The sequence below is a fragment of the Chelonoidis abingdonii genome, chromosome 7 (assembly GCF_003597395.2).
Source record: "Chelonoidis abingdonii isolate Lonesome George chromosome 7, CheloAbing_2.0, whole genome shotgun sequence".
In the NCBI taxonomy this organism is placed as follows: domain Eukaryota; kingdom Metazoa; phylum Chordata; order Testudines; family Testudinidae; genus Chelonoidis; species Chelonoidis abingdonii.
This window is the reverse complement of record NC_133775.1, coordinates 19250243-19276301: the sequence shown is the minus strand read 5'-3', so window position 1 is coordinate 19276301 and position 26059 is coordinate 19250243. Positions and strand designations below refer to the sequence as shown.

The following is a 26059-nucleotide window of genomic DNA, read 5'->3' as shown; positions in this document are numbered from 1 at the left end:
AGCAGCAGGGTGAGTGAACTGGCTGCAAGGAGGGGAGTGAGGAGGTGAGCAGGGGTGTGTGTGAGGAGGGGAGTAGTGAGCCAGCAGCAGGGTGAGTGAACTGGCTGCAAGGAGGGGAGTGAGGAGGTGAGCAGGGGTGTGTGTGAGGAGGTGAGCGGTGAGTCAGCAGCAGGGTGGGGAGGGTGAATGGAGGTCTATTTGCGACCAGAGCAGTGAGGAGGTGAGTGGTGGGGTGGGGCGGGGCTAGCAGAGAAGTAAGGAGGCGAATGGTGAGCGACCAGCAGGGTGACAAGACAGCCGGGGGGGTATGGCTGCAAGCAGGGGAGTGAGGAGGCATGTGAGGGGAGTGAGGAGGGACACAGGAGGCGAGCAGCGGGTGGGGGAGTGAGGAGGGACATGGGAAGTGAGTGGCGGGTGGGGGAAGTGAGGAGGGACATGGGAGGCGAGTGACGGGGCGGGGAGTGAGGAGGTGAGCAGTAGGCACATGGGCAGTGGGTGGAGCCCCTCTTTGGGGAGGCCAGCCCCCAACTGCACCCCTTCTGTGTGCACTCCCCCCTTGCAGCTGGAGCCCCTTGACCCACTGCACCTGAAGCCACAAGCCCCCTGCCCGGAGAAGCCCTGAGCACCCCCCTGTGACTGGACGAACCCTGGGCTGGCTGAAGCCCCGAGCCCCACCACCTACCTGGAAGAGCCCTGGGCCAGCTGCAGCGTGCCTCCCCTCCCCTTCCCAGACCCAAGCCACCCGGATATTTTTCACTATTACTTGGATTTCTATTATGTAAAAGCCTTTTTAAATTTACTTCAGAATAGTTATACAAACAACCACTTTTACCAAAAAAGCAAAAGAAGCAATAATAAAAAAAGACAAGAACGTGGAAAGCACCTTATTTGTGTTTCTATTCTGTTAGGTTCAGTCAAAAAATAGAGATAACTGTGCATGATTTCTATTATTGAATCTGCAAAAAAATCCTCAAACTGTACATAAATATATTACAATGATTTGGATGTATATATTTGCATATTACTTTATTTATTTTTCCTAAAGTTAATAATTTTAGGAAAAAGTGTAAGTGCGGCCACCAGCAAGAGTTGGTGGCCACACTCTGAGGCCACCAAAAAAATTGTTGCAAGAACCCCTGATCTAGATGGTCTAACTTCCATACTTACATTTGAGCCATAAACTGGGATTTTCAGTAGTGCTTAAGAAAGTTAGGGAACAGGTCCCATTGACTTTCAACATATCAAAATCTCTCCCAAAATCCTTCTTCTAGTTTCCCAGTTAGGCACCTGATCTGCATTTCTTTAATTAGGGGAAACAGTTTTTGAACTTCATGGGAGTTTTGCCCTAGTAAAGACTGTAGGGTCAGCCCCCAAATGTTTGCCTCCCCGCCTCACCCCACAGGAGATATCTTTCTAAGACCATGTCTACAATAGGAGCTCTTTACTGGACTAGGAATACGAGTATGTGATCCTGGCAGACCTCCTAGTGTGGATGCAATTTATGCTAACCGAACTGTGCTTTTGTAAGTATAGCATATTCCATCATCCCCCAAGCAGAACAAGCCATACCCGTAAAGTGCAATTTTATTGGTATAATTGAACCTATACTAGGGGCTTCTGCTGGGACAGTTGTATCGGTCAGGGATCATATCACCTCACACTCTTGATCACATAGCTTTGCCAACAGAAGTCTGGAACGTAGGCAAGGCCTAAGCTTTCCATTTATTTCCCACTCCATTCCTTCTAATAAATCCATTGTCTGCTTGTTTCTGGTTCAAGGAGAGATCTGCAAAGAATTTTTTAAAACAAAACATTTGTGTTATACCTTTTTTGTATATAGAAGTCTTGAAAGACTTTCTAAAAAACAAAAAACAGCGGGTAGTGGGATGGGTGTTTTTTTTTCTTAGAAATGTAAGGAATGTCAAGTCTGGTCTTCCCTGGTTTTGCTGATGGACTTCTTGGTGGGAGATCTCACAACTCAATTGAAGATGTGGAAGGGTTAAATCTTTAAACAATAGATTGTGTTCATTAAGTATTAGAGCTAAGTAAAGTCCCTTCGGACCTTACTAGAGCAAAACTCCTGTAAAGTTAAGAAACTACAAACGAAGAAGTTTTAAACAGTTTGGCATTTAGAATCCCTTTCTTTTGTTCCTCCACTTCCCATCTCGTGGATTTCATAATTTCACTAAGGCCTTGTCTGCAAGAAAAAAGTTGCATCAGTGAACTAAACAGATGTGGTTAAACTGGTGCAACCTGCTTGTGTAGACCAACTTAAGTTTGTTTTTTTTTTTAAACAGAGTAATGGGTAAATATTTAGATTAACCTTTTTTTGGAGGAATTCTATGCTTCTTGCTATTTCTAAGGAGCAAGCAGCATAGTTGCAGAAAATAGTAAATTCCATAAGAATTTTGAACATATTTAAATTTCATAGAATTTATGTAATAAGAATATTGTCATTAAAATTCTTCAAGATAACCCAAAATGTAATGTGTGGCTATAAATTAGTCTGGAACTGAGTGACCAGGTTATAGGACTTACTGAAAATTTTCCATCAGAAGTGCTTTTTGAAGGAAACTTCAGTTTTTGATTAAATAGTTTTTCACAGATATTGTCTTTCCATGGAAAAATTTGACTTCTTGTAAAAAAGAAAAAGAAAAAAAAAAAAGAAAAAGAAAATTTGTTTTTTTTCAACAAAAAGGTTAAACTTTTGACAGGAAAACCCATTTTCTGACCAGTTCTACTTTGTCACCTTTCATGAAAAATTCTCAAACAACATTCTGCTAAAAATATTACATAACTAGTTATGTTTTCTGTATTTCTTTTTTTCATACTGTATTGCTGCACAAAGACATGACTTCTGTTTTTCAGAATACTTCTGCTTCTCATTCTTATTCCACACCTGTAGTGAAGTGGTCAGATTCTCCTCTTTTACTCCTGTGGAATCCATTCACATATGGTTTAGACATATGTAATTGTAGCAGAGTAGAATATAGCCCATTATCTATTGTGACATGACAAGGAGCTGGTGTGTGAAAATGATTATGAAGCCACAGAAGGAAATACGTTTTTTCAGATAGGGATGAAATAGCCAGCATGAGCCAGTGAACTCTTAAGAAACCAATTTTCATACAAATATTTGTAGTAATAAGTTAGGAATCAGAAATACTGAAAAATTTGACATAGCCAGATTTGATTCTAAATGGAATGTTTCTTGGAGTTTTCTAGCAGGCATGAGTGGGTCTGGTTGAAAGACTGTGTATTTTTAACCGCTAGGGTCCCATTTTGCTAGAATCCCAAGGCTTACCACCATGCCCATACACACTCCTTCTGCATGTGCTGCTGGTAGCAAGGGTTATGACTTTTGTTGTTGTTGCTCAAATATTACTTTTGGGTGTTTTCTTGGCACTAGGTTATTAATATGGCAGGTTTGATTTCAGACTTTGATAAATATTTTTAACTGATTGTAGGAATACCATAGAAGAAATTTTAATATAAAATTGTGAAGCCTTCAAGAGGGTAATATTTAAAAAACAGAAAATTTCCTGAACAAAAAACTGTCCGGGAAATTTACATCTACACGTTGTAGCTGGCTTCTGTTATTTGTAATGAGATTAATCTACCCCCTGGATCAAAACAGCCTAAGAAGTTGGACCTTGAGCTGAACTTTGGCTGGCTTAAGCCCAGTTTTGGTTCAGACAGGCTACGAAAAGTGAAGCAAGTGGAGCTCATGGATTGAGGAATGGCTCCAAACAATGGGTCTAATTAAAAAAACAACACACCAGTAGGGGGTCCTCGGTTCATTACAAGCACACCTGGATCTCCAGGCAAAACCACTGTTTGTGGTGGTCATGCCCCATTTCATCTTTGAGACTATCTTTAACAGCTGCCTGTTTGTCAGCCTGTCTCCATAAACATGATTCTTTGTTTCGGTCTTCACTGAGAAGTCTGAAGGAATGTCTAACATAGTGCATGCTTATGGGAAAGGGGTAGGTTTAGAAGATAAATAAAAAAAGAGCAAGTTAAAAATCACTTAGAAAAGTTGAATGCCTGCAAGTCACCAGGGCCTGATGAAATGCCTCCTAGATACTGAAGGAGTTAATAGAGGAGGTATCTGAGCCTCTAGCTATTATCTTTGGAAAGTCATGGGAGATGGAGAGATTCCAGAAGACTGGAAAGGGCAAATATAGTGCCATCTATAAAAGGGAAATAAAAACAATCCAGGAAACTACAGACCAGTTAGTTTAATTTCTGTGCGCAGGGAAGATAATGGGACAAGTAATTAAAGAAATCATCTGCAAACACTTGGAAGGTGGAAAGGTGATAGGGAATAGCCAGCATGGATTTGTAAAGAACAAATCGTGTCAAACCAATCTGATAGCTTTCTTTGATAGGATAACGAGTCTTGTGGATAAGGTGAGAAGCGGTGGATGTGGGTATACCTAGACTTTAGTAAGGCATTTGATACGGTCTTGCATGATCTCTATTGATAAACTAGGCAAATACAATTTAAGTATGGGGCTACTATAAGGTGGGTGCATAAACTGGCTGGATAACCGTACTCAGAGAATAGTTATTAATGGCTCCAATCCTGCTGGAAGGTATAACAAGTGGGGTTCCGCAGGGGTCTGTTTTGGACCGGGTCTGTTCAATATCTTCATCAACGACTTAGGTATTGGCATAGAAAGTACGCTTATTAAGTTTGCGGATGATACAAACTGGGAGGGATTGCAACTGCTTTGGAGGACAGGGTCAAAATTCAAAACAATCTGGACAAATTGGAGAAATGGTCTGAGGTAAACCGAATGAAGTTCAACAAAGACAAATGCAAAGTGATTCACTTAGGAAGGAACAATCAGTTTCACACATACAGAATGGGAAAGAGACTGTCTAGGAAGGAGTATGCAGAAAGAGATCTAGAGGTCATAAGTGGACCACGGCTAAATATGAGTCAACAGTGTGATACTGTTGCAAAAAAGCAAACGTGATTCTGGGATGCATTAACAGGTGTATTGTAAACAAGACACGAGAAGTCATTCTTCTGCTCTACTCTGCGCTGGTTAGGCCTCAACTGGAGTATGTGTCCAGTTCTGGGCACTGCATTTCAAGAAAGATGTGGAGAAATGGAGAGGGTCCGGAGAAGAGCAACAAGAATGATTAAAGGTCTTGAGAACATGACCTATAAGGAAGGGCTGAAAGAATTGGGTTTATTTGTTTGGAAAGAGAAGACTGAGAGGGGAACATGAAAGCAGTTTTCAGGTATCTAAAAGGGTGTCATCAGGAGGAGGGAGAAAACTTGTTCACCTTAGCCTATAAATGATAGAACAAGAAGCAATGGGCTAAACTGCAGCAGGGAGATTTAGATTGGACATTAGGGAAAGTTCCTAACTGTCTGGTAATTAAACACTGCAATAAATTGCCTAGGGAGGTTGTGGAATCTCCATCTCTGGAGATATTTAAGAGTAGGTTAGATATATGTCTGTCAGGGATGGTCTAGACAGTATTTGGTCCTGTCATGAGGGCAGAGGACTGGACTTGATGACCTCTCGAGGTCCCTTCCAGTCCTAGAGTCTATGAATTGTTCTGTTAACTGCTGACATGTCATTGGAAATACCCTAGGACTGAACATCACAAATGTCTGGTAGCATTATAGTCACTAGGCATAGCAGATGTTGTGGGGAGCAGAGTGAGGCAATTATTAAGATAGCTGGGCCGTAGTTTTAAAGGTTGAGAGGAGGAGTTTGGAATAGACATAGAGTTTGACTGACACTGTGTGTGTGATTTCTTCTTAGTCTGCTCTATTTAGATGGTGGGCCTCTGCATGCTGCACTAGTTGCAGCTTCTGAAGAACCTTTCAGGGTCCACCTTAGCCATAGGCAAGTCTGGAGATGACAAGTGCGTCATAATAAACTTGCTATGGATCCCAGATCTGTTTGTCATTTCCTTGGTCAAAAAGAATTAGCTCTAGAATCTGAAAGTTGCAGGCGCACAATATATATATGCACGTGTGTACACAATTATTATTGTAACCCACACTTAGATTGTAAGCTCTTTGGGGCAGGAGCTATCTTTTTTTTTTTTGCACAGCACCTAGCACAGTGAGGTCCTGGTCTGTGATAGTATTCTACTCCTTGGGGAATTCTGTGCCACTGGGCATGCACAGAATTTATGTCCCCTGCAGATTTCTTTGCTTCCCCTCAGAAGAATGACTTTCTGACAGGGAAGCAAAGAGAAGCCACAAGAGCGGTCATGTGACCCTCCCCAGCAATATGTTTCAGGAGCCCAGGGCAGCTGACAGAGCAGTAAATCCCCGTGGGGCAGGAGGCGGGACTGGGGAAGACCTAGCTAGTGGATCCTACCTTGCGCCAGGCTCAGTTACTAGTCCCAGCTGGGGTGGGGAGGACAGGACTTCTTCTTCTCTTGCATGGCATCTGGGGCCTGGTCAGACCCATCCTCAGATTCCTCCCTTGGCAGAAGGAAGCTCTGCAAAGTCCTCCCTCACCCCCGCTTCCTACACCCATTGCTGCTCAGCTGCAGGAGGAGGGATCCCTGTATAGGGAGCTGCTCCCCCATCTGCCCAATCGCCGTGCATTCAGACCCTCTCATACCCAGACCCTCCTGCCTCACCCCAGACCCTCCTGCCTCACCTCATCTCCCTGCACTCAGAACCATCTCCACTACCCGCCCCTCGATGAACCCTACTCCCCCAGCACCTAGACCATCCCGACGAGCCACCCAAATCTCCACCCCACCGAGCCCTAATCAGCCTCATCTGGACCCCTCCATACACCCTCCTGCCGAGCTCTGTCCCCCCCACATCCAGACCCTCCCCCAACTGAGCCCCAATCACCTTTGCCTGGACCTCTCTGCAGAGTCCCATTACTGTTGCACCCAGAACCCCACCAACAAGCAAGCCCCTGTGCATCCAGATTCCCCCTGCACCTGGATCCCCCACTGAGCCACCCGCACTCAGATTGCCCCACATCGAACCTTCTCAACCCACACCTGAATCCACCCACACTAAGCCCCTTTGCACTCAAATCCTGCTGGGCTGAGCCAGCCTGCCTGCCCACACCTGGTGCACTTGGCACAGAGAGGCAGGGCCCTGGAGCGTTTCTGAGGCAGGCCCGGTCCTGTGTCAGACTTGGGTGCAGCCTCACCGCTGAGTCCGTGTCCTGGGAGGAGCTGTACAGTGATCTCTCACCTCTGTGCAGCCAGTGGCCTGCCATGCTGGAGCCTCCACATTTATTTGACAAATAAAATTTGCAGAATTTTGCAGAATTTTTAAAATACTGTGCCCAGAATTTTTTTTGGTGCAGCATTTTAAATTTTTGGCAGAGAATGTCCTCCTCCAGTCAAAGGATTATAGTGGAAGTTCTTCCTCAGCCAAGACTGTAGTATCACTATAGCGAAAGTGAGATGGAGTAGTGGCAGCTAAACCTTAGTCTTTACCTAAGCAGAACCTTATCAGTCGTGGTGTACTGGAACAGTCACATGTACACAGCGGTAAGGCAGCAGGAGGTAGAGTAGGAAAGGGCTGCCACTACCAGCATATAGAGTCGTCATTCCTGGGGTGGCTACTAGCTAGTCCTAGGACTATGATTGCCAGTAGCAGCTACTCTCAACAAAAAGTGTGTGCTGTTGGCTGGAGAAAGCATTGGTCCTCCAGCCCTACCTACCCCCAGTGAGCCAGCACTGTCTGTTAGGGCGGGCATCTTTACCTTTCATGTGGTGGGGAAGCATTTAGTTAATCTGAAATGTACCCCAAAAGTGTTTTAATTCTTTCATTGTATTGGTGTACATAACACAACTGTTATAGCAATGACAGTAAATATTCTTAATGAAGGCGTACGAAAGACGCTTGAAATATAGAGTGTGGATTTTAAATGATTTTACATCATTTTTCTTTCAAAACGTATTTTAAAAAAATGAATTTTGATACTGAATCCAATAATATCAAGAAGACTATATAATAAAAGCTAAGTTATTGAGCAGAGATTGATTGTCCCCAGAAGTTTATTGTAAATGAAACAGCACTTACTGTTCTTTGGTATTCCTGGAATTGTTACTATAATTGGAAACAAGAGTTATGAGTTAAGTGTAGCAAAAGAGCAGTGAGTTGAAAAGCAATAGTTCTGACTTATTATAAGATTTACAAGAAGCCAGGATAGGCTTTTCATTTTCCTTTCACATTTTAAAGCTGCAGTACAATTTTTATGGTTCATTATATATGCGCTTGTCAGAATTTTTAATTTTATGGCTTCACAAACATATTATAATAGAGTATATCCCAGTTATGAGGGAGTCTTATCGTAAAGGGAGTCTTTATCATAAGGTGAGTTGCCCTATTAAAATCCTTGCATTTAAATTCTATCTTTCTGTGCAGAAATAATTATTGGCTTCTTTGTATATCCCAGTAATCTTCTCCATTATTTTCCCTTATCAAAACCTTGTTATTAGTCAGGGATGTGTCTGGAAACTCTAATTAGGAATTAGCAAGGTTTGTGAATGGAAGGTGCATGTGATTTACTTGCTAATGTGTGCTACATTGCCATTTTGTATATTTATGTTTGGTAGTAGTCAAAATTTGCTAGCCATTTCCAAATACAAAGGAAGATGCACTAGATAGACTGTCCAAGTTGCTCAGGTGTATGTTGGAACTAAGTTGTAAGAGATACCAAACTACATTAAAGTCTGTGATATAGAATTGAGCTCTAATACTGCTGCAGCAAAAAGAACGATCTTTTAGCTCAAGTGTACATTTAGAGAAAATGCCGGACACAAGTGGAAGGATCTTCTTATGGCCAGCACCATGGATAATGATGTGATGTGGTAAACAGAAGTCTGTTATCTTGAGAATTGGAATTATTTTATAGGCCACCCTCAAAATGCTGAAGTTGCCTTTGGAGATTGCCACAGGAAAGAATGGCTGGGGAAATACATGAGACTTTTATGCATCAAACTGTTTCTTATATAATCCTTATAAACGAAGCAAGTTCTCCTTCAATTCAGAGAGCAGCCCTACTGGTTTAGGCCACAGAAATCAGTGGCTCAGTTCCTTGCTCAATGAAATTCTTCAGAAGTAAATATAATCCCTGCATTTGATGTTCACTCACTTGAGTAACTTCCTGTATTCTGCACAGTCCACTTAGGGATTTTCAATTTTTATTTTTGCTTGCCAGAAATTTCATCTACTTTAGGGTTCCAGTCCTACTTGCTTTGTGCACCAACGTCTGGACATCCCAGTTTACAGGGACAGATCCAGAGGTTCTGGCTGGCAAAGTGAGACATTTAAGATGGGATTTATAAAGGGGATTTAGGCACCTAAATCCAATATTTAGGCACCACTGGCATTTACAACCCCCCTGCTCAGTTGCCGCCTAACCCTGGAAGTCATTAAATTTGCTAGGCACCTAAGTTTCTGCTGTTAAAGTCTCCAAGGTGGCTGTATTTTAGTAACTGGACATTTATGCATCTGCCTAAATCCTGTTACTATCCAGGAGTTTGACATCTTAATCATGGGATTGGCAGATTAGCTGGGAGAACACCTGTCTTTACCACTGGGCCTGATCCAGTAGATGCTCTGAGAACATGTCTAACCTCCCCTCCCACCCAAGCTAGCACAAGTGAGGGGGAACAGGAGGTGTGGTGGTGACCCCCTTATACTCTAGTGGGTAAAGTATTCACCCAGGAGGTGGGAGACTCAAGTTCAAATCCCTGGTTCCCATCAGGCAGGGAGGAGGGTTGAACCTGGGTCTCCCACCTCCTGGGTAAGTGTTCTAACTATTGGGCTAAAGATTAAGGGGCGGGGGGGGACACCTCTGCTTCCTTGGTATTTCTTGAAAAAGTGTCGAACTGCCTTAGGTACCTAACTCCAGGAGATGATTCATCACTGTGAAACGGGAGCTAGGCACCTAAGATACTTTGAGGGGTGGGGCTTAGGCCACACCCTTTTCCTCTGCATTTTCTATTGGCTATTTTAGGCAGCTCCCTGCTCAACATACTGGCTTTTGTGAATCCCCTTCTCAGGCACCTAACTCTCCCGTGCATTGTATAGGGAGCCTGGATATCTAACACAGGGCTGTGAACTGTACTAGGCAACAAGGGTACCTGAAGGTTAGGTGCTGCAATGCTGAGCATAACAGTGTCCCTCTAGTGAATCCCACCTTAGTCACCTGTCCCACTGGGGCTGCTGTGATGCAAGCTTCCCTGCAGCAGCACTACCTGCTTCCCTTCTCTCTCAGTATGCATTAGTCATTTCTCTGCTGTTTAAGTGCTGCACAGCTGAATTTTGTTACGAAGAGCAGCTCCATGATCTATAGGGCTCTTCACAATAGAGGAGAGGATTCCAGATTCCAATTGGAAGGAAGGGTGATAGGAGTCCAGTGAGAATTGGGGGAGGATTTTTTTCATGAAGAGAATAGCTTGGTAAGAAGGAGAAGGAAAGGAGAACTGTGGGGAAAACTGTAGAGACTGGAGATGGGGGAAACTGGAGAAGAGGGTAATAACTGAAAGTATAAGGGGGAGAGAAAAAAGGCAGATTTTGGAGGAATGGGAGAAAAATGGATTGGGAAACCTTTGCAATTTTTTTCAGGTCAGCCCTAGGTTGAAAGAAGAAGAGAGAAGGGTTATGATTGGAGGGTACGGTTAAAAAAAAAAAAAAAACAAGAATAAGTGAAATTAGAACACCCTAAAGAAAGAAAAGTGATTATAGAGACAGAAAACGAGAGAGAAGGATGGAGCTGAAATCTACTGTGGAGAGATCAAAAACAAAAAGAGAAGGGACTCGCTTAAAAAATACACTAAGGACGTGGCACATAGGATAAAGGCTGCTTGAATATTAGACTCTTCAGAGCGAGGAAGAATTGATAGCATCAAGAACATTTTGGGTGCTACCAAAATACAAGTAATAAATAAGAGATGAGGCAAGGTCCCTTGGTTTTTGGGTTTGTAAATGATTAGTTGATGCAACCAGAGCTCCATGGGCTCTAATGGGAGCGCCAGGTCCACAAAATGTCTAGGATATGCTCCTAGCTATTTTTTAATAGTTATATTTGAGATGGGACTTACATTGAAGTGAGTGGAAAAATTCTCATTCAATGCAGTTGGTTGAATGTCCATATATCGTGGCTTATAAAACTCCTCAAAACAGCTCCCTTTTGAGTTGACATTTCTTTTCCTTGTTCCCAGACAGGGTTGAATTGCTTCTGGAAAATTTGAAGAAAATCCATTCTCCTGTTTTGGAAGACCAGACATTCAGATAAATGCAGGTGTGTGTTTTTTTTTTTTTTTTTTTTTTTTTTTTAAATGAAATACTTATGGAGGCTATGTTTTTTGGCTTTCATTTGAAATGGAATTAGACTTCAGTAGACACATTCATTTAGAACTCTCCCCACCATCCCATGCCCAAATAAAACCTGTTTTTTTTTGCCAGTCCAACTCTACTATTGCTGTTTCCTTCCAAACGGTGTTCATAATGCAAGTTGCTATTCCTGATTTTGTCAAGTTTGCGTATGTAGCACATTCCAATCTTAAGGACATTGCATTAAAACTGTCTAGCGCTAATGTTACATTTTGAGAGGTGGAAAAAGCAGTGTCCATTTTGGTATGGCACATCAAGTCTAAGAAAAGGAAGAAAAATGTGTTACAAACATTTAGTTGCTTTAGCTGCTTTTAACATTCAGCTGAAAAAGCAAGTTAGTCAATTTCTTTAAGGCATCTAAAAATAAATCTATATTATATTTTAGCCAGTAGGTTGTGATCTCAGGATGGTATTACTAAAGGTAATTGGGAATGGGGGTGTTGCAAGACATAGAAAATTTTATTACAGTTCTAAAGCAAAGAAAATAAAATTTCCAAAATAACTTTGTGGAGGTCAAAACTTCAATGTAGAGGTATGTGTGGGGCAGGAGCATTGTTGCCATTGATACATTATTTTACTACTATTCATATTTTAGTAAGGGATCACCAAACTGAAAAGTTTGAGAAACCATAAGTATATTCAGAAGCCTACTTAAGAGATACTGAAATAATTTTCACTTGTTGGGCCTGAACAAAAACCTCGATCTTAGCACCCCAGCCTGAGACCTAAATGTGGCTTCAGCTTTGAATGAAATATCAAACTTGTCATCACATTTTCTCTGTGAATGCAGTATCTAAATGTAAAAGAAGATTGCAAAGCCATGGCTTTCTGTGCAAAACTGAGAAACTCAAAAAAAAGCGAAGTGACCACAGAAGCTCAAGAGCAAGGATTGGAAATATTATTCTATTTGCAAGAGAAGCCTCCCATTCGGTACACCAGTGGCGAGTATACAGCAGAAAACCTGTGCATTGAAGCTGCCCAGAAGTGCTGTGAGTGTTGCAGTATTCAGCTATTACTAAGACAAAATGTATGATAAATAAATTCATCCCTCTCTGGTAATGCAAAAATACTCATGGGGTAGGGTCAGGGCTAGAAAACTTTAAGGGACCTCTTGTGGAATTCTTTTTTGATTATTTCATGGGGAGAAGGGAGAATGAGACTTTCCTCTGCAGAAGAGTTGTCGGTTCTTTACGTAGAATCCAAGGATCCTAGAGGAATGGCAAAAAGCCGTGACCCTCCACTCCAACACTGACACTTCCATTTGTCATTGACTTTAACGTGAGCAGGATTAGGCTGTCTTTCAAGAGGTATCCTATTACACAGTTAAACAAGGCTGTTTTCACTGTAACATACCAGCTGGCAAACCTGTTAAGAAACCCTTTCTGCAATACCAAAGCACATAGATTCAGAATATGGCAGTTGGTCTTACTGGCAAAATAGCCATTCCCAGCTCTCCCTGATACTTATCTCATCTTGTTACCTGTTTTTCCCCACCCTCGTCTCTCACTTCCATGTGTATGGTCACTGGTGTGTACAATACTAGTAATACACTAATGTACTGTAAAGTGAGATTAGAATTAAGCACAATTCAAGTTATATAGAAATTTACATCAAAAAGTGTATCAGTATCTTCCATTATGGTCTCAGTTCAGCAAAACACTGAAACAGATGAGTAAGCCATTGAAGTCAATGAAATTTAAGCCCATGTTAAAGTGCTTTGATGAACTGGGACCTATTTAACTAGGGCCCAATTATCTTTTTGCTTACACCAGTTTTACACTCCACTGTCTTCAGCTGAGTTATTTCGACATACTTTGATTTGAGGGGAAGATTCAGGCCATTTAATCAGGCTCTTATTTATGACTGTCTGTTCAGTTTCCCTGAAGCTTCAAAATAAAAAAAGGTTGGGTTCCCCTCTAGCCCCCTTTTGGGGTTGAGACATCCAGTGCTCTCCTCCTTTGTTTCACCTAGTTACTCTACCTTTTCTTCAGGATGAGGTTAGGGAGAATCTCATGGTTAAACTTCATCAAATATATATTCAAGCTGGCTGCTAATGAAAACCATTTATGATAAATTACAGCAGATACTTAAATTCATTTATTATTTATGTTAATAGTTTGAAAGCTGTCAAATATCTCTCTGTATTTATTCTAAACACACACACTGTCCATTGCTGGTAACTTCTGATGTCTAATTTCTAACCACATCTAGTTAGAGTTGCAAAATCTTCTAAGTGTGATTGAAGGAGCAGGGTTTTCCTAAGGGAACCTCCTTCCACCTTCTTTTATGCTAGCTAGGCCCATAGGAGACACCTGATTTATAGGTCCAAAAGTCCTGTTTGTTTTAATTCCTTGTTACTGCTGCCAGCCTGCCATTTTGTGAAATGCTAGTTTTTGAGTAAGGCTCTGAAGCTAATCTCTGGTGTAAAAGACTTTCTTATCGTGATATACCATCAGTCTGCCTTCAGTGCTGCTGGATTACATGAGAGAGCAGCAAGTATCCTGCCCCACATTGTATAACTGTACAGTTGGCATAGTCAGCATTTATTTTCCTCAATATTTTTGGAATTGAGAAAGCATTTATTTGAGAATGGATTCAGTAAAAACTGAGCGAGAAGCTCAGGATTTGGCCCAAATTCAGGAAACACTTCAGCACATGCTTCAGTGTTGTCCTAAGTAGAGATGCTTTCCTGAGGTACAGGGCCCCTGTGGTGTACATGCTGCCAGATAGTGCACTCTCCTTTTATTGACAAGGAAATCCAAAACAGAGAAATTAGATGTTGTATTTTAAAGGGAGGTTGTCTTCATTAAAAACAAACAACATAGAAACAAGAAGTCAACTGTAGTGTTTTGTTGGAAAACCCTGTGGTGGATTAGTAAATTCAGATGGGACAGTGACATCACTTGCTTTCCTGCCCTTCAACTAAAGGAAAAGGGATGTTTTTAGTTTTAGCAAAACAAACCCAGGAAGTAAATCACAGAATTTTGAACAGTTTTACTAGTACACTCTCCTGGGAGCTGTCAAAAGTGCAGTTCAGATTTCAGTTTCTGAGTTCATTAATTTATTTTTTCTTTTTAACAGCTGTATCTCCATTGTGCCACAATCTCTTTGCTCTATTTGAGGAGAGTAGAAAACTCTGGTATGCACCAAACCATGTCTTCAAAATAGATGACAAGACAGCACTCCGGCTCCATTATCGTATGAGGTATGTTGGGACAACCGAAAGATGGATTATTTCAAGATTCCAGTGTGCATGTTTTTTTCAAGAATTGTGTGGCTAGTGTAACATTTAGAGCTGAACTCAGTTTAAAAAAGCAAAAAACCTTTCACAACAAAGTTGAGAGATCAACAACAGGAAAGGCTGAAAAGGTCTCCAGAGTGTGTGCATTTTCTGCATAACCTTAAAACAACCCCAAAACCACAAAGCTGTAAGTGACAGGACTAACTAAAAATTCACAGTGCAAATGGCTGAGCACCATGGTCACATCGTAATATTCTGTATTTCTGTAGCACTTCCCATCTGAGGTGTTCAAAGTGCAACTATTAAGGAATTCAGCTTCACAAAATAAATACAGTTGTTATTCCTGTTGTATGCACTGAGAAACTGAGGCACTGAAAAGTTAAGGGCCAAATTTTGTGTCTCCCCGTACACAAGGTGTGGGTTTCAGAATCGTTCCGCATTGGTTTGCTTGGCTCCCATTGGATTCCCGTCAACTTTAATGGGAATAAAGTCATGCCAGTACTTTTGAACACCCGCTCTCAATTCTAAGGGGAACTGGTGCAATTCCATGATGGGATGAGAGAGAGCACAAGGAAAATTCAAAACTCTGTGAAAAGGATCTGCACATCATCAGATTGTACTTTATTGGCAATTCCTGAGCCACAGCACATGGGGGCTGGTGGACCTGTGACTCCATAGATACACCGAACATTTCTCTCCTCCTTAGAGGAGAGTGCATGCAGCTGGGGAGCAGATTCACCATCACTTTGCAGCCTAGGGAAGAATTTCTTCCCCTTTGGATCTAGCAGAAATTCTAGTACAGACCCTATTCATCTTTCTTCCCTGGTGTTTTCATGTTAATTGTTTCCCCTCTTGTAGCCCAATACAGTTACTATTCAACATCCTGTACACTGCAAGTGTGGCCCTTCATTTTCAGTTTTTACTGACTTTTGCAGAAAAGTCCCTAGATGTTACGAAAGTCATTATTTTGTTTTTACATATAATTTGAATTTTGGAAGCTCTGGAACTCCTCAGACCTGGCTCCTCCCTCCAGAATAAGAGAGGGCAGCTTGTTAACTGGGTTACTGAGCCTCTGTGACACCTTCCAGTGCGGGGAGCTGGGTCAAAAGTACTGGAATGACCCAAGGGCTCGTGTACATGTTGTGGTCAATCTCATACCTACCGCATACACATTACCAGTTTTACATGATAGCACAAGAGTTATCATTCAAAGCAAATTAAAGTTAATTAATGCCTTTTCCTGTTAAAATGGGTTGAAAACAACAAACAACAACAACAACTGTATCCAACTGCATTTCAGAACACAAGGGTTTCTTGGAAAGTCGCATAAAAACAAAAACAGGAAAAAAAAGTGTGATATTTCCCCAGAAAACTGCAAAGTTAATTTTTATACTGATTTGTATCTGCTTTTAAATATTTGTAATAAACCCTGATAAATTCCCAGGAGATCTTAAAACAAAAACTGAAAATGAACCTTCATTACAATCTAGAGAATGTTTTATCTTGAGGAATAAATTTTTCCAGAATGTTTGAGCATTCTGGCATTTTCCAATGGCAAGGGCACTAATAGTTGGGTCCCTGTTAGCTCCACTAGTCACATCTCTAAGAACATACTTTTATATATCAGCATCCCCTCTTTAACTTATCATTTACCTAAAATAAAAAACACAATCTTTTGGATTCATCTTGAGATTTGGGGCAAAAAATTGGCTTTAATTTGTTTCTGTGCAATGTTACATATTTCAGTACTTATCTGAATATTTGCACCTATGCTTCATAAATTGTCACATACACCTGGTGGTGATAGAACTGACATGTACAAACCTCCCTTGTTCCAAGAGAAGTCTACACATACAGGACACTTCACCTGCATGGAGAAGAGAGATCGTGCACACACTGGTAATGCAAATACAGGCCAGGATAAGGCCCATTTGACAGTTTGGCTCTTCAAAGTTTAAGGAATTCTAATAGTGAATAAATCTGTACCATGTCACTGTTGCTTTTGTGATTGGAGAAGTGTGAGGGAAAGGGAATGTGTGTTATTCAGGGAAATTATTGTCTGTAATGAACAAAAAAGATCTTGGCTTTTCAGAGATTAACTTCAGTGTTATGTACTATATGTTTGTTAGAGAAACAAGATTACTATGATCTGGTCTGTTCCTTTAACAGGCCTTCTTTATAAGCAGTGCTAATATCTTAAAGTAAACTAATCTCAGGTTTAAACTATTGTTATTAAGTGCAGTAGATTAACACTAGATAATAATGGAATTGAGTGACTTGAATTGCTGAGAAAAGCTCTTGGGAATCTAATGGTCTCACAGAATATTTGTTGCTCTTACTTGCTTCAAGAGGTCAATCAGGTCAACTACATACCAGAAAAATCTTGGTTTTCTCAGTACAATAGGAACTCAGGGCAATTTCCCCTGATAGTCTTCTGTAATATTTCTGGTGTGCAGTTTCTTCTTTTTAAAAGGAAGACCTTAATTTATATTTATTTGTATCATATTCTATATAACATAAGAAAATTGCAATTGTAGGAATTTTAACCACTGACTCAGTAATACTGTTTTTAACTAACCACATTGCATGAATATATTACTAATTCATAAAAATAACTCCCCATATAATCAGATTATGTTTGTATATTTCTGCTTTGGTGAGTCAGTGGTGAAAATTCCCAGAATTACTACTAATTTCTGTTATATATTATTAAGGTTCCTGGTAGTTTCCATTGTAAGACCCTATTATCCGTTGCTTGTAACTTTGCCAGACTTCAACTAGTTGTGCTGAAATTTTCCATGCCAAGTGTCTACCTCAGGCTGATTTTTAAATTTCAGCCAAAATTGTTTAGCCATTTCCAAGAACAAAGCTAGAGGAAAATCTATTGTTTTGACCATGTTAAAAAAATTCTGGCAACATTTTCACAGTGAAACTCTACCCAAATAAGCCTTTGAATAAAAATTGCAGTTTGCATATGTTCAGTGGAGACTTCATCCACAGTAGGCATGCTTTAGCCCAGGGCTCAGCAGGATTTTCCCTACAGTTGCAGCTCTGAGCTGTTGAGAGCCATGTTGTGAGCCATGTTGGGTCCAAGCCTGGGCACTGGAGGTAAGAGCATGGAGACTGTGTTATGTGCTATCAGTGACCTCCCTGCTGGGTCCAGGCAGTATGGAGGAGGAAGCTGCATGAGCTTTAATGCAGGGCGGTAAGAGCTGGACTGGATAGGGAGTAGATTGGGACAAAGAGCCTGGGAACTGTGAGAGGAAACTGCGACTGTCTGAACAAAGAGACTTGAGTATGAACAAGTGGGGAGGGGAGACAAATCTGATGAGGAGCTGGGGTTTGGAAATGGGCAAAGAGACTCGGACTAGGAGCTGGGGGAATACTGAGGTTGGACAAAGAGTCTGGTGAGAAGTTTGGGACTCAGAGCCAGTGGAGACTGGGAACATGGCCTGGGTGGGAGGGTTGATTAGAGGCTAGAGTGGGGGAGAGAGATCAGTTGAGGAGTTAGGAGTTGGGAGTGACTGGGACTTGGATAAGAAGTCTGAAGAGAGGAGACTGGAACTGGCAAAGTAAGCCGAATAGAACTGGGACAAGGAGCCAGTGGTGGTGAAGAGACAGGACTGGACTAGCACTGATTGGAGGGGATGGAGCAGAATGGGTCAAACTTGTGGGGATTGGCCAGAAGAGCCTGTGCCCACTAGAGCACCTTCCCCTTTAGAACCTGGAATGGAACCCTGGATTCCTGAGTCGTCTCATTCCTCTGCTGTCAGCGAATACTCCTCTACCCCGATATAACACGAATTCAGATATAATGCGGTAAAGCAGCACTCGAGCGGGGGCAGGGCTGCGCGTTCTGGTGGATCAAATGAAGTTCGATATAACGCGGTTTCACCTATAACGCAGTACGATTTTTTTGGCTCCCAAGGACAGCGTTATATTGAGGTAGAGGTGTATCTATGAAACTCAATGGCAAGGTGTGTATCTTTGGCCCATCTAGGGCTGGGCCATATAGAGGATGACCATTTATTGCTGCTATCAGTTATTCCATTAGCTTAAGTGACAGAGGGCTGTGTGGTGGATTGGTAGGTTCTGACCCTGCTGATGACCCATGTGGGGGTCTGTATGATGCCATGTTACGGAATTTCTGTTTTCAATTTGCTTTTTAAAAAAACTTAGAAAAGGTCACATGCAAACTTACTTAAAGGGAAAGGTTGCAAAGTCAGTCCTTTGAAAAAACTAGTGTGTGTTATCATTAATGACTGTATCATAAAGGATGCACATAAGGAGTCTGAATTAAGGTTGAACAGGCATCTTTTAATTCTGGCATTTCCTGCGTTCTGAGTGCTTAGGTTTGCAACTTTGGATTTTTTTTAATATCATTTTTGTGTGTATAATATATATAAAAATATGATGAAAGTACATGGCTCAGTCATTCCAAATGCTTTAGATGTTTAGGTTTCTGTGCCGCCGTTGAATGTTTCTAATTTAGGCTTTTGGTGAGTGAAATTTTTTTCCATATAAAATATCAGTCAGTCTTCAGAGCATGTACATACCAGCAGCTTACACTTTAAACTATCTCGTTTATACCAGGTTATATTTTATAGGACTTTTTTACTACAGACTTTTTGAAGAACCCCTTTCCTAAGTCTGCAACATAAGAAACCATAATATTTTATAGCATCCTGATTAAATGACACACAAGCTGATCAGAAAGAGTTGAATTATTCCAGTACAGTAATTAAATAGAACCTACTGTTTTTTAAAATCATACTTTCTATTGTTTTATTTTTCATGAAAAGAAAGGTACAATATGTTTAAAAAATAAACCTGTTTCTTTTTCTAAGAACAGAGCTGGCTGGAGCTGTTTGTATGAGAGGCAGGTTAGTCCTGTTGTTAAGGAACTTAATTGGAACTCAAGAGTTTTGTGGGTCCAGTTTGCAGCTTTGGAACAGGCTTCTTCTGTGATCCTGGGCAAATCACTCAATATCTTTCTCTGCCTTAGTTTCTATCTCTAAAAAAGGAGATAATAATCTTTGCATTCTCTCACCCTTTGTCTGTCTAGATTGCACACTCTGCAGGGCTGGAACTGTCTCTCGTATTCTCAATATACAGTGTCTAGCACAATGGGCCTGATCTTGGTTGGAGCTTTTAGACACTACTGAAATACAAATGTCATTTTATATGTAAAGGGCCAAATTCTGACTTCTGTTAGAATACCAGTACAGCCCTCCTTACCTGCAGTTATTTTCAGAGTCATCAGAAAAATAATGAGGTTATTAACAAAATGATTAACAGTGTTTTTTTTAAATAAAAGTATAGAAAACAAAGTAATTGCCTGCTATTAAGGGATAAGAAAACTGTCTCATGAGCCTTGTGTTTGGAAAGTAAAATTTCCAAACTGAGTTTTTTATATTCTTCATTATAGGAGTTCCCACTGTGGCTGTGTGTGCACGCATTACCATTTCCCGCACACCATACACAGACTTTTTTCAGGAGTTCATTATATGGTCTGGTGGGGGAGAGGGGAAGAACAAGAGTCAAACACACAATATAGAATGTCTCTCTATATCAAGTTGTACTTAAATTTGACCAATACTTTATTTGCTTCCTTTTAAGTTATTGAGTATAATGCAGATAGTTAAACCATCCTTAATAGAAACACCTATTGAAATGTCAAAGGTCATTATTTTCATTAATCACTAAGGGCCTAATCCTGCTTTGAGCTTCATATATACAGACATCAGAGCAGAGCTCATTGCAGAATTGAGACCTAATTTCCCCCAGTGCCCACTTCATTTGTGATGCCTATAAGAAATTATTCACAGAAGATATTTTTCGTCACATATGTTAAAAAAAAAAAAAAAAAAAAAAAAAGTTGTTTTGCTCCACCCTGCTGCTCACAAGCCTCTGCTGAGTAATTGTGTAAGCTTATTGCTGCCTTTCCTTCCCTTTCCTCATTTTTGTTGTTGCCTCCTTTGTTGTCTTAAGTCTGAAATAAGACTAATTGGGCCACATTCTACTTTTTTTTGCACTCGGAGGCACTTTGCCCATTTTGAACATTGTAAGTTAATAATCCATAATAGGGTAAAGTAATTCCCTTTTTAGTTTTTTTTGTGAAAAGTTATTAGTTTTGTTCAATGGCCTGATTTACTGAGAATGTGCACTGGCTTTTTTCACCAAAGAAACCCTTAACTTTATTTTAATGTAGTTTTATGCATGTGACCTTCTCTTCGGTACGTGCAGTAGCTGTTGTAGTTTTCCATGTTCACTTGACCTTTAAGTACGTTAAGATATCTAATCTTACCTCATTTCAACCACAAAATAGCATTCTAAGGTTACTTATCATGCAGGTTTAGACAGACAAATGCTGTTTAAGATTCTAAAGGTTGTCAAAGGTTTGCAGAAGTCCATGTAACAAACAAGTGGCATTCAGGGTAAGTACTGACTTTCACCCCATTAGAAATTGCCATTTCAGATCTCTGTTAATGTGAGTCATTAGTGAACAGTGTTGAAGTAACAGCTGAATAAGGACTGGATCTGTACATGTTCAACGTTTAACATTCTTACAGAGCACTTTGAAAACTTTGCACTTAGTTAAGTTTGTTTTATTCTTTTAAGTGTAAATATTTAATGAGCAAAGTAAGAATTATGGCAAAGGATGTGTTAATCCAGACCTGGTTTAACTAAGTTTTACTTAACTGAAAAAGTAAATATGGATTTTTAAAATGATTTCATCTTGCATCATTTAAACTGAGATGGTTTTAAAGGAGCTTAAGGTTGGGGTAGGGTAGGGAGGGAAGCATTAAGACACCCAGCTCTCATTCAGTTTCAGTGGGATTTGAATTCCTCACTCTCTTTGGCTTCTTTGAAAATCCTATCCTCAGGGTATTATTAGTAACATTCCAGCAGGCTAAGAAGCTTGTTTCAAGTATGTTTTGTAAATTGATTGCATCCCTTTAAAACTGGATTTTTCAAATTAGTCTGGCCCTTTCAATTCTAGCCTGATTTTTAGTGCCATATTTTCATGAATGCCAAGAGTTGGAGCTTTAATGGTTGGAACCACTAGAAATGAGAGATTCCAGGATATTGTGTGATATGCAACACTGCTCCTAGTTCAAGCAAATCTTGAGATAGTGGCAGCTAAAATCATTTTAAAATTGGTGTATGTTTATGTGGTGGGCTGCACAGGGAAGAAACAGGATGGTGATTCAGGCTATTGTGATTTTAGATGGCCAATATTACCTACCAAAGCATAACATGAATGCTATATGCTGTTTGAAAGTTGAAACTATGAGAGCTTAATAATATCACTTTTCACTGGTCCCTTAGGGTGTGTCTACACTACCTGCCAGATCAGCGGGTAGTGATCAATCTATCGGGGATCGATGTATCGCGTCTAGACAAGACGCGATACATTGATCCTCAAACGTTTTCCCTGTCGACTCCGGAACTCCACCAGGGCGAGAGGCGGAAGCGGAGTCGATGGGGGAGCAGTGGCCGTCGATCCCATGCCATGAGGATGCGAAGTAAGTCAGTGTAAGTCGATATAAGATACGTTGACTTCAGCTACGCTGTTCCCATAGCTGAAGTTACGTATCTTAGATCGATCCCCCTCCCTAGTGTAGACCAGGCTTTAGACTGGAATTCTGTTTTGGCACGGGTCCAGTATTTTGGGCCAATGTAATATTTTATTTGAGAGAAGAAAAATGAAGGAAGTTGACTTATTGCTAGATGTTAATTTTAAAACAGTTCAAAATAGGTATCCAAAATACACCGAGGCTCCCCTCAGTTTTTAAAGTTCATCACTCTTTTTCTCAAGGTATTATTTTATGAACTGGCATGGGACAAATGAAAATGAGCCATCAGTCTGGAGGCATTCTCCAAAGAAACCAAAGAATTCCTATGAGAAGAAATTACTGTCAGATGGAACTCCTATCTTTGACACATCTCCAAAGAAACAAAAGAATTCCTATGAGAAGAAACAAGTGCCAGATGGAACCCCTATCCTTGATGCAAATTCGCTAGAATATCTCTTTGCACAGGTAAGACATTGTATAAAAAAGCGTTAAGCCATTTTTCCTGTGATTGAAATGGTTATATGCTTTATATCCGCTTGCATAAAACTATCCCTCTCTCAGGTTTTAAGGAACAGTCTTCCCATAGAAATTAAAGGTAGAGATCCACCTCATTTATCAGTATATGATTATATCTTATGGTATATTTTCTGGTGCTTTATCCAGTCTGGTTTTAAAAGGTCCAAAAAAATGGAGATTCTATCTCTCTCTCTTGGAAAGCTAATTCCTCAGTCTAAAAGTACAGTCTCTGCTGGCCAACAGATAACAACATCGGGGTAATTTGGAACAGCCTGCATATCTTACTTCTAAAAAAAATTGTATGGAGTTAAAACTTTGGCTGAGCCCTGATGACAAAAGCACTCAGTTACCAGCTGGCTTTCTTTATTTGTAGTTCCCTTTTCCCTATCTGCTGTCTCTGTTTTGTATATTTATTTTTAAAGAGAGTAAGCACTTTGAGGCAGGGATCCTGTCTTCTTACAATACCTAACACATTGCTGCCAGATAACAAAAGATAATGTTGATAGGAGAAATTGACTATACAAAGGAAACAGGGAAATAGACCATTCATAGAGACTGAATTGGTGGAGTGCTATGAAATGCACAAAGTAAACAAACTGGAAAAAAATAAGGCACATTTTTGTTGTTAAGGTATTTATAGTACTCTTAGGTGTTAATTGTAACTATAGTGGCTACAAAATTTTCAGACAGAAGTGTGACTTTCAAAGTTAACTGTCCCTTTTTAGAAGCAAGATAAGTCTGAAGAGAGCTGTTAGGGTGATAGTGTGTTGCTTAGTTGTGAAACCACAATAAAGAAAATATAACGTAAGCGACAGCTGAATGAACATTTGAGAAATCACTTTTGAAGGAAACGAGGACTGCATAAAATACATGGAGCAGAGATTTTTTGAGGGGCATCACCCCACAACGTTTTATTCATTAAATGATCATACACGTCACATTGTATCATAATCTATGTAACTATTGCTTGAAAACCTTTATTATCAGTTTTTGTTGTTTTTTTTAAATAGCTCTTTTCTCTGTGGAGAAAAAAGGGATGTGCATTAAACTACAGGATAGGTTGTCACCCTAGTGAACATTATTAGACAGTGTTAGAGTGTTAACAAAATTGTACTTTTGGGGACTAACATTTTTTAAAAAAGAAGTGGAGTATAAAAATCCCAACTCCAGTATAAGTCGGAAAAAAATATCACTGTCCTGAAGAGTTTACAATCTGATCTTTAAGATGTGATTCAAGGAGTAACAAACAGAAGGGTGGGGTGAGAAAGGACAAATTTAATGAAATAAGATCATGGCTATTCTGCACTGGATAGTAAATATCTTCTTGGTGCCACAAAGGTTTATTTTCTTCAGTTATTTTTTTAGGAAACACTGAGGAGTGGGGGGTGGGAGGGTGTCTTTGGAAGGATTTGAGTGGGATGTGTGCACCAGTGTAGGCCCGTCTTGCAGTGAGATGCACAAGGGATCAACTGTGGCCACAATGAGACTCATTGAAGTCACTGGGGCTCTGCAGGTACGCAGGTGTTCCTGCACATGTCACAATGGAGGACTGGGGCTTTAGTGACCATCTAAGTATGATCTCTTTCTGTGCTACAAAACTGCCATTGAAAAAAACCTTTTTTTGTCGGGCATCATTGTTACTGCTTATTCTCAAGAAGAAGATTTTAAAAGATAAGATTTGTAGTGTAAGGTGGCCTGGATGCATCTTTATTTGTCCAATTTTATATGTCTATGTCCAGCAGAAGGCAGCACTTCCTGTTCTGGAAGGTTCTGCTGCTGTTTGTGTAGGGCTATGATTTTGTCGACCCTGTCGGTATACATATATATTAGACTATTACAAACATTTTTAAAGCAACTTGTTCTCTTTTGCTTCCCATTAAGGGACAGTATGATTTGGTGAAGTGCCTGGCACCAGTTCGAGACCCTAAAAATGATCAGGAGGTTCATGAAATTGAAAATGAATGTCTGGGAATGGCTGTCCTTGCAATCTCTCACTATGCTATCAAAAAAAACATGAAGCTGCCAGAACTTCCCAAGGATATCAGGTTAGTCAGGATAACTCTCACTCAGTACTGTGTATGCTACTGCCCTCTTCTGGATAGAATATTAGACCTACTGAAATGTGTATGGACACCTTGCCCTCTAGTGGCTCCTCTGACAGGGGATATAAACCAGTGGTGAGCAACCCATGACCCCCGGGCTGCTCGCCAGGGTCGGTTTTAGGAAGTGCGGGGCCCAATTCAAACAGTTTTGATGGGGCCCCAGCAAGGATGACTTATAAAAAAAAATAAAACCACGTAAAAAACACGTGGGGCTTGTACTCACCAGTCAGTTCTCTGAATCTTTGGTGCCACTTCGGTGGTGGGTCATTCATTCACTCTGGGTCTTCGGCGGCACTGAAGGACCCGCTGCTGAAGTGCTGCCGAAGACCTGGAGCAAGTGAAGGACCAGCCGCTGCAGTGCCACCGAAGACCTGGAGCGCTGCTGGGTGAGTAAAAATTAAAAAGGTGCCTCTAGCCAGGGAAGGGATTCTCACTGGGTGCGGGGCCCGATTCGAGGGAATTGGTGGAATAGGCCTGCTGCTCGCGGCCCATCAGGGTAATCTGCTGACGGGGCACCAGTTTGTTTACATTTGTACAGCTGTCCACAGCTCCCAGTAGCCACGGTTCACGGCCAATGGGAACTGTGGAAGCGGTGCAGGCCACAGGGACTTACTGGCCGCTACTTCCCGCAACTCCCATGGGCCAGGAACGGCGAACCGCGGCCACTGGGAGCTGTAGGCGGCCATGCAAATGTAAACAGTTTGGTGGTCTGCCACTGGATTACCCTGACGGGCCACGTGCAGCCCGTGGGCCGCAGGTTGCCTACCACTGATATGAGCCCTGATGTTACTACAGCTAAAAGCAATTCTATTTTAGCCCTTGTAGTAAGGATATGTAATTAGAAGATGCCCTTGAGTTCTGTTACCTGCTGGTTACAGTGAATTTTATGAAGCCACAGCATAAGTGACAACCATGAAGTCCTGAGTATTGATGGAATCCATATAACTTCAACATGTCAGTTTGTTATAGCAATAGATGATTCAGAAGTAGCAACTTTATTAACTAGTCCGCTGCCAACGGTAAATTGAACACATTAACCTTTTAGTAACATTTTAGTTTCATGTAGTGTAGTCAAATTTGCCTTTCTCACCACTTCATTTTAGTTAAATGGTATATTGTGATTTTAATTTCAGTTTGCAATGTAATTAAATATATTTACTTGATTATAATTACAACTCTGTTTATGTAGGTGGTTATAATGTTAGTTTATTGCCCAAGTAAATGTCAGTTCTTCTTCGAGTACTTGCTCATATCCATTCCA

At 40.8% G+C, this 26059-nt stretch overlaps 1 protein-coding gene across 5 annotated transcripts in view; it reads left to right on the top strand.

Moving 5' to 3' along the window:
* Positions 1-26059, top strand: part of JAK1 (Janus kinase 1) — a 110281-nt gene that overhangs the window by 39719 nt on the left and 44503 nt on the right. For 2 of the 5 annotated variants that reach the window (XM_032779606.2, XM_032779608.2), the window contains 5 exons: positions 11188-11267; positions 12150-12348; positions 14441-14564; positions 22423-22645; positions 24578-24741. In XM_032779606.2, the coding sequence (XP_032635497.1) occupies positions 11262-11267; positions 12150-12348; positions 14441-14564; positions 22423-22645; positions 24578-24741 (716 nt within the window). In that variant the 5' untranslated portion in view covers positions 11188-11261. Of the gene's footprint in view, positions 1-11187; positions 11268-12143; positions 12349-14440; positions 14565-22032; positions 22130-22422; positions 22646-24577; positions 24742-26059 lie in introns of those variants that run through there. The other 3 variants (XM_032779607.2, XM_032779609.2, XM_075067674.1) reach the window with 3 other exon arrangements.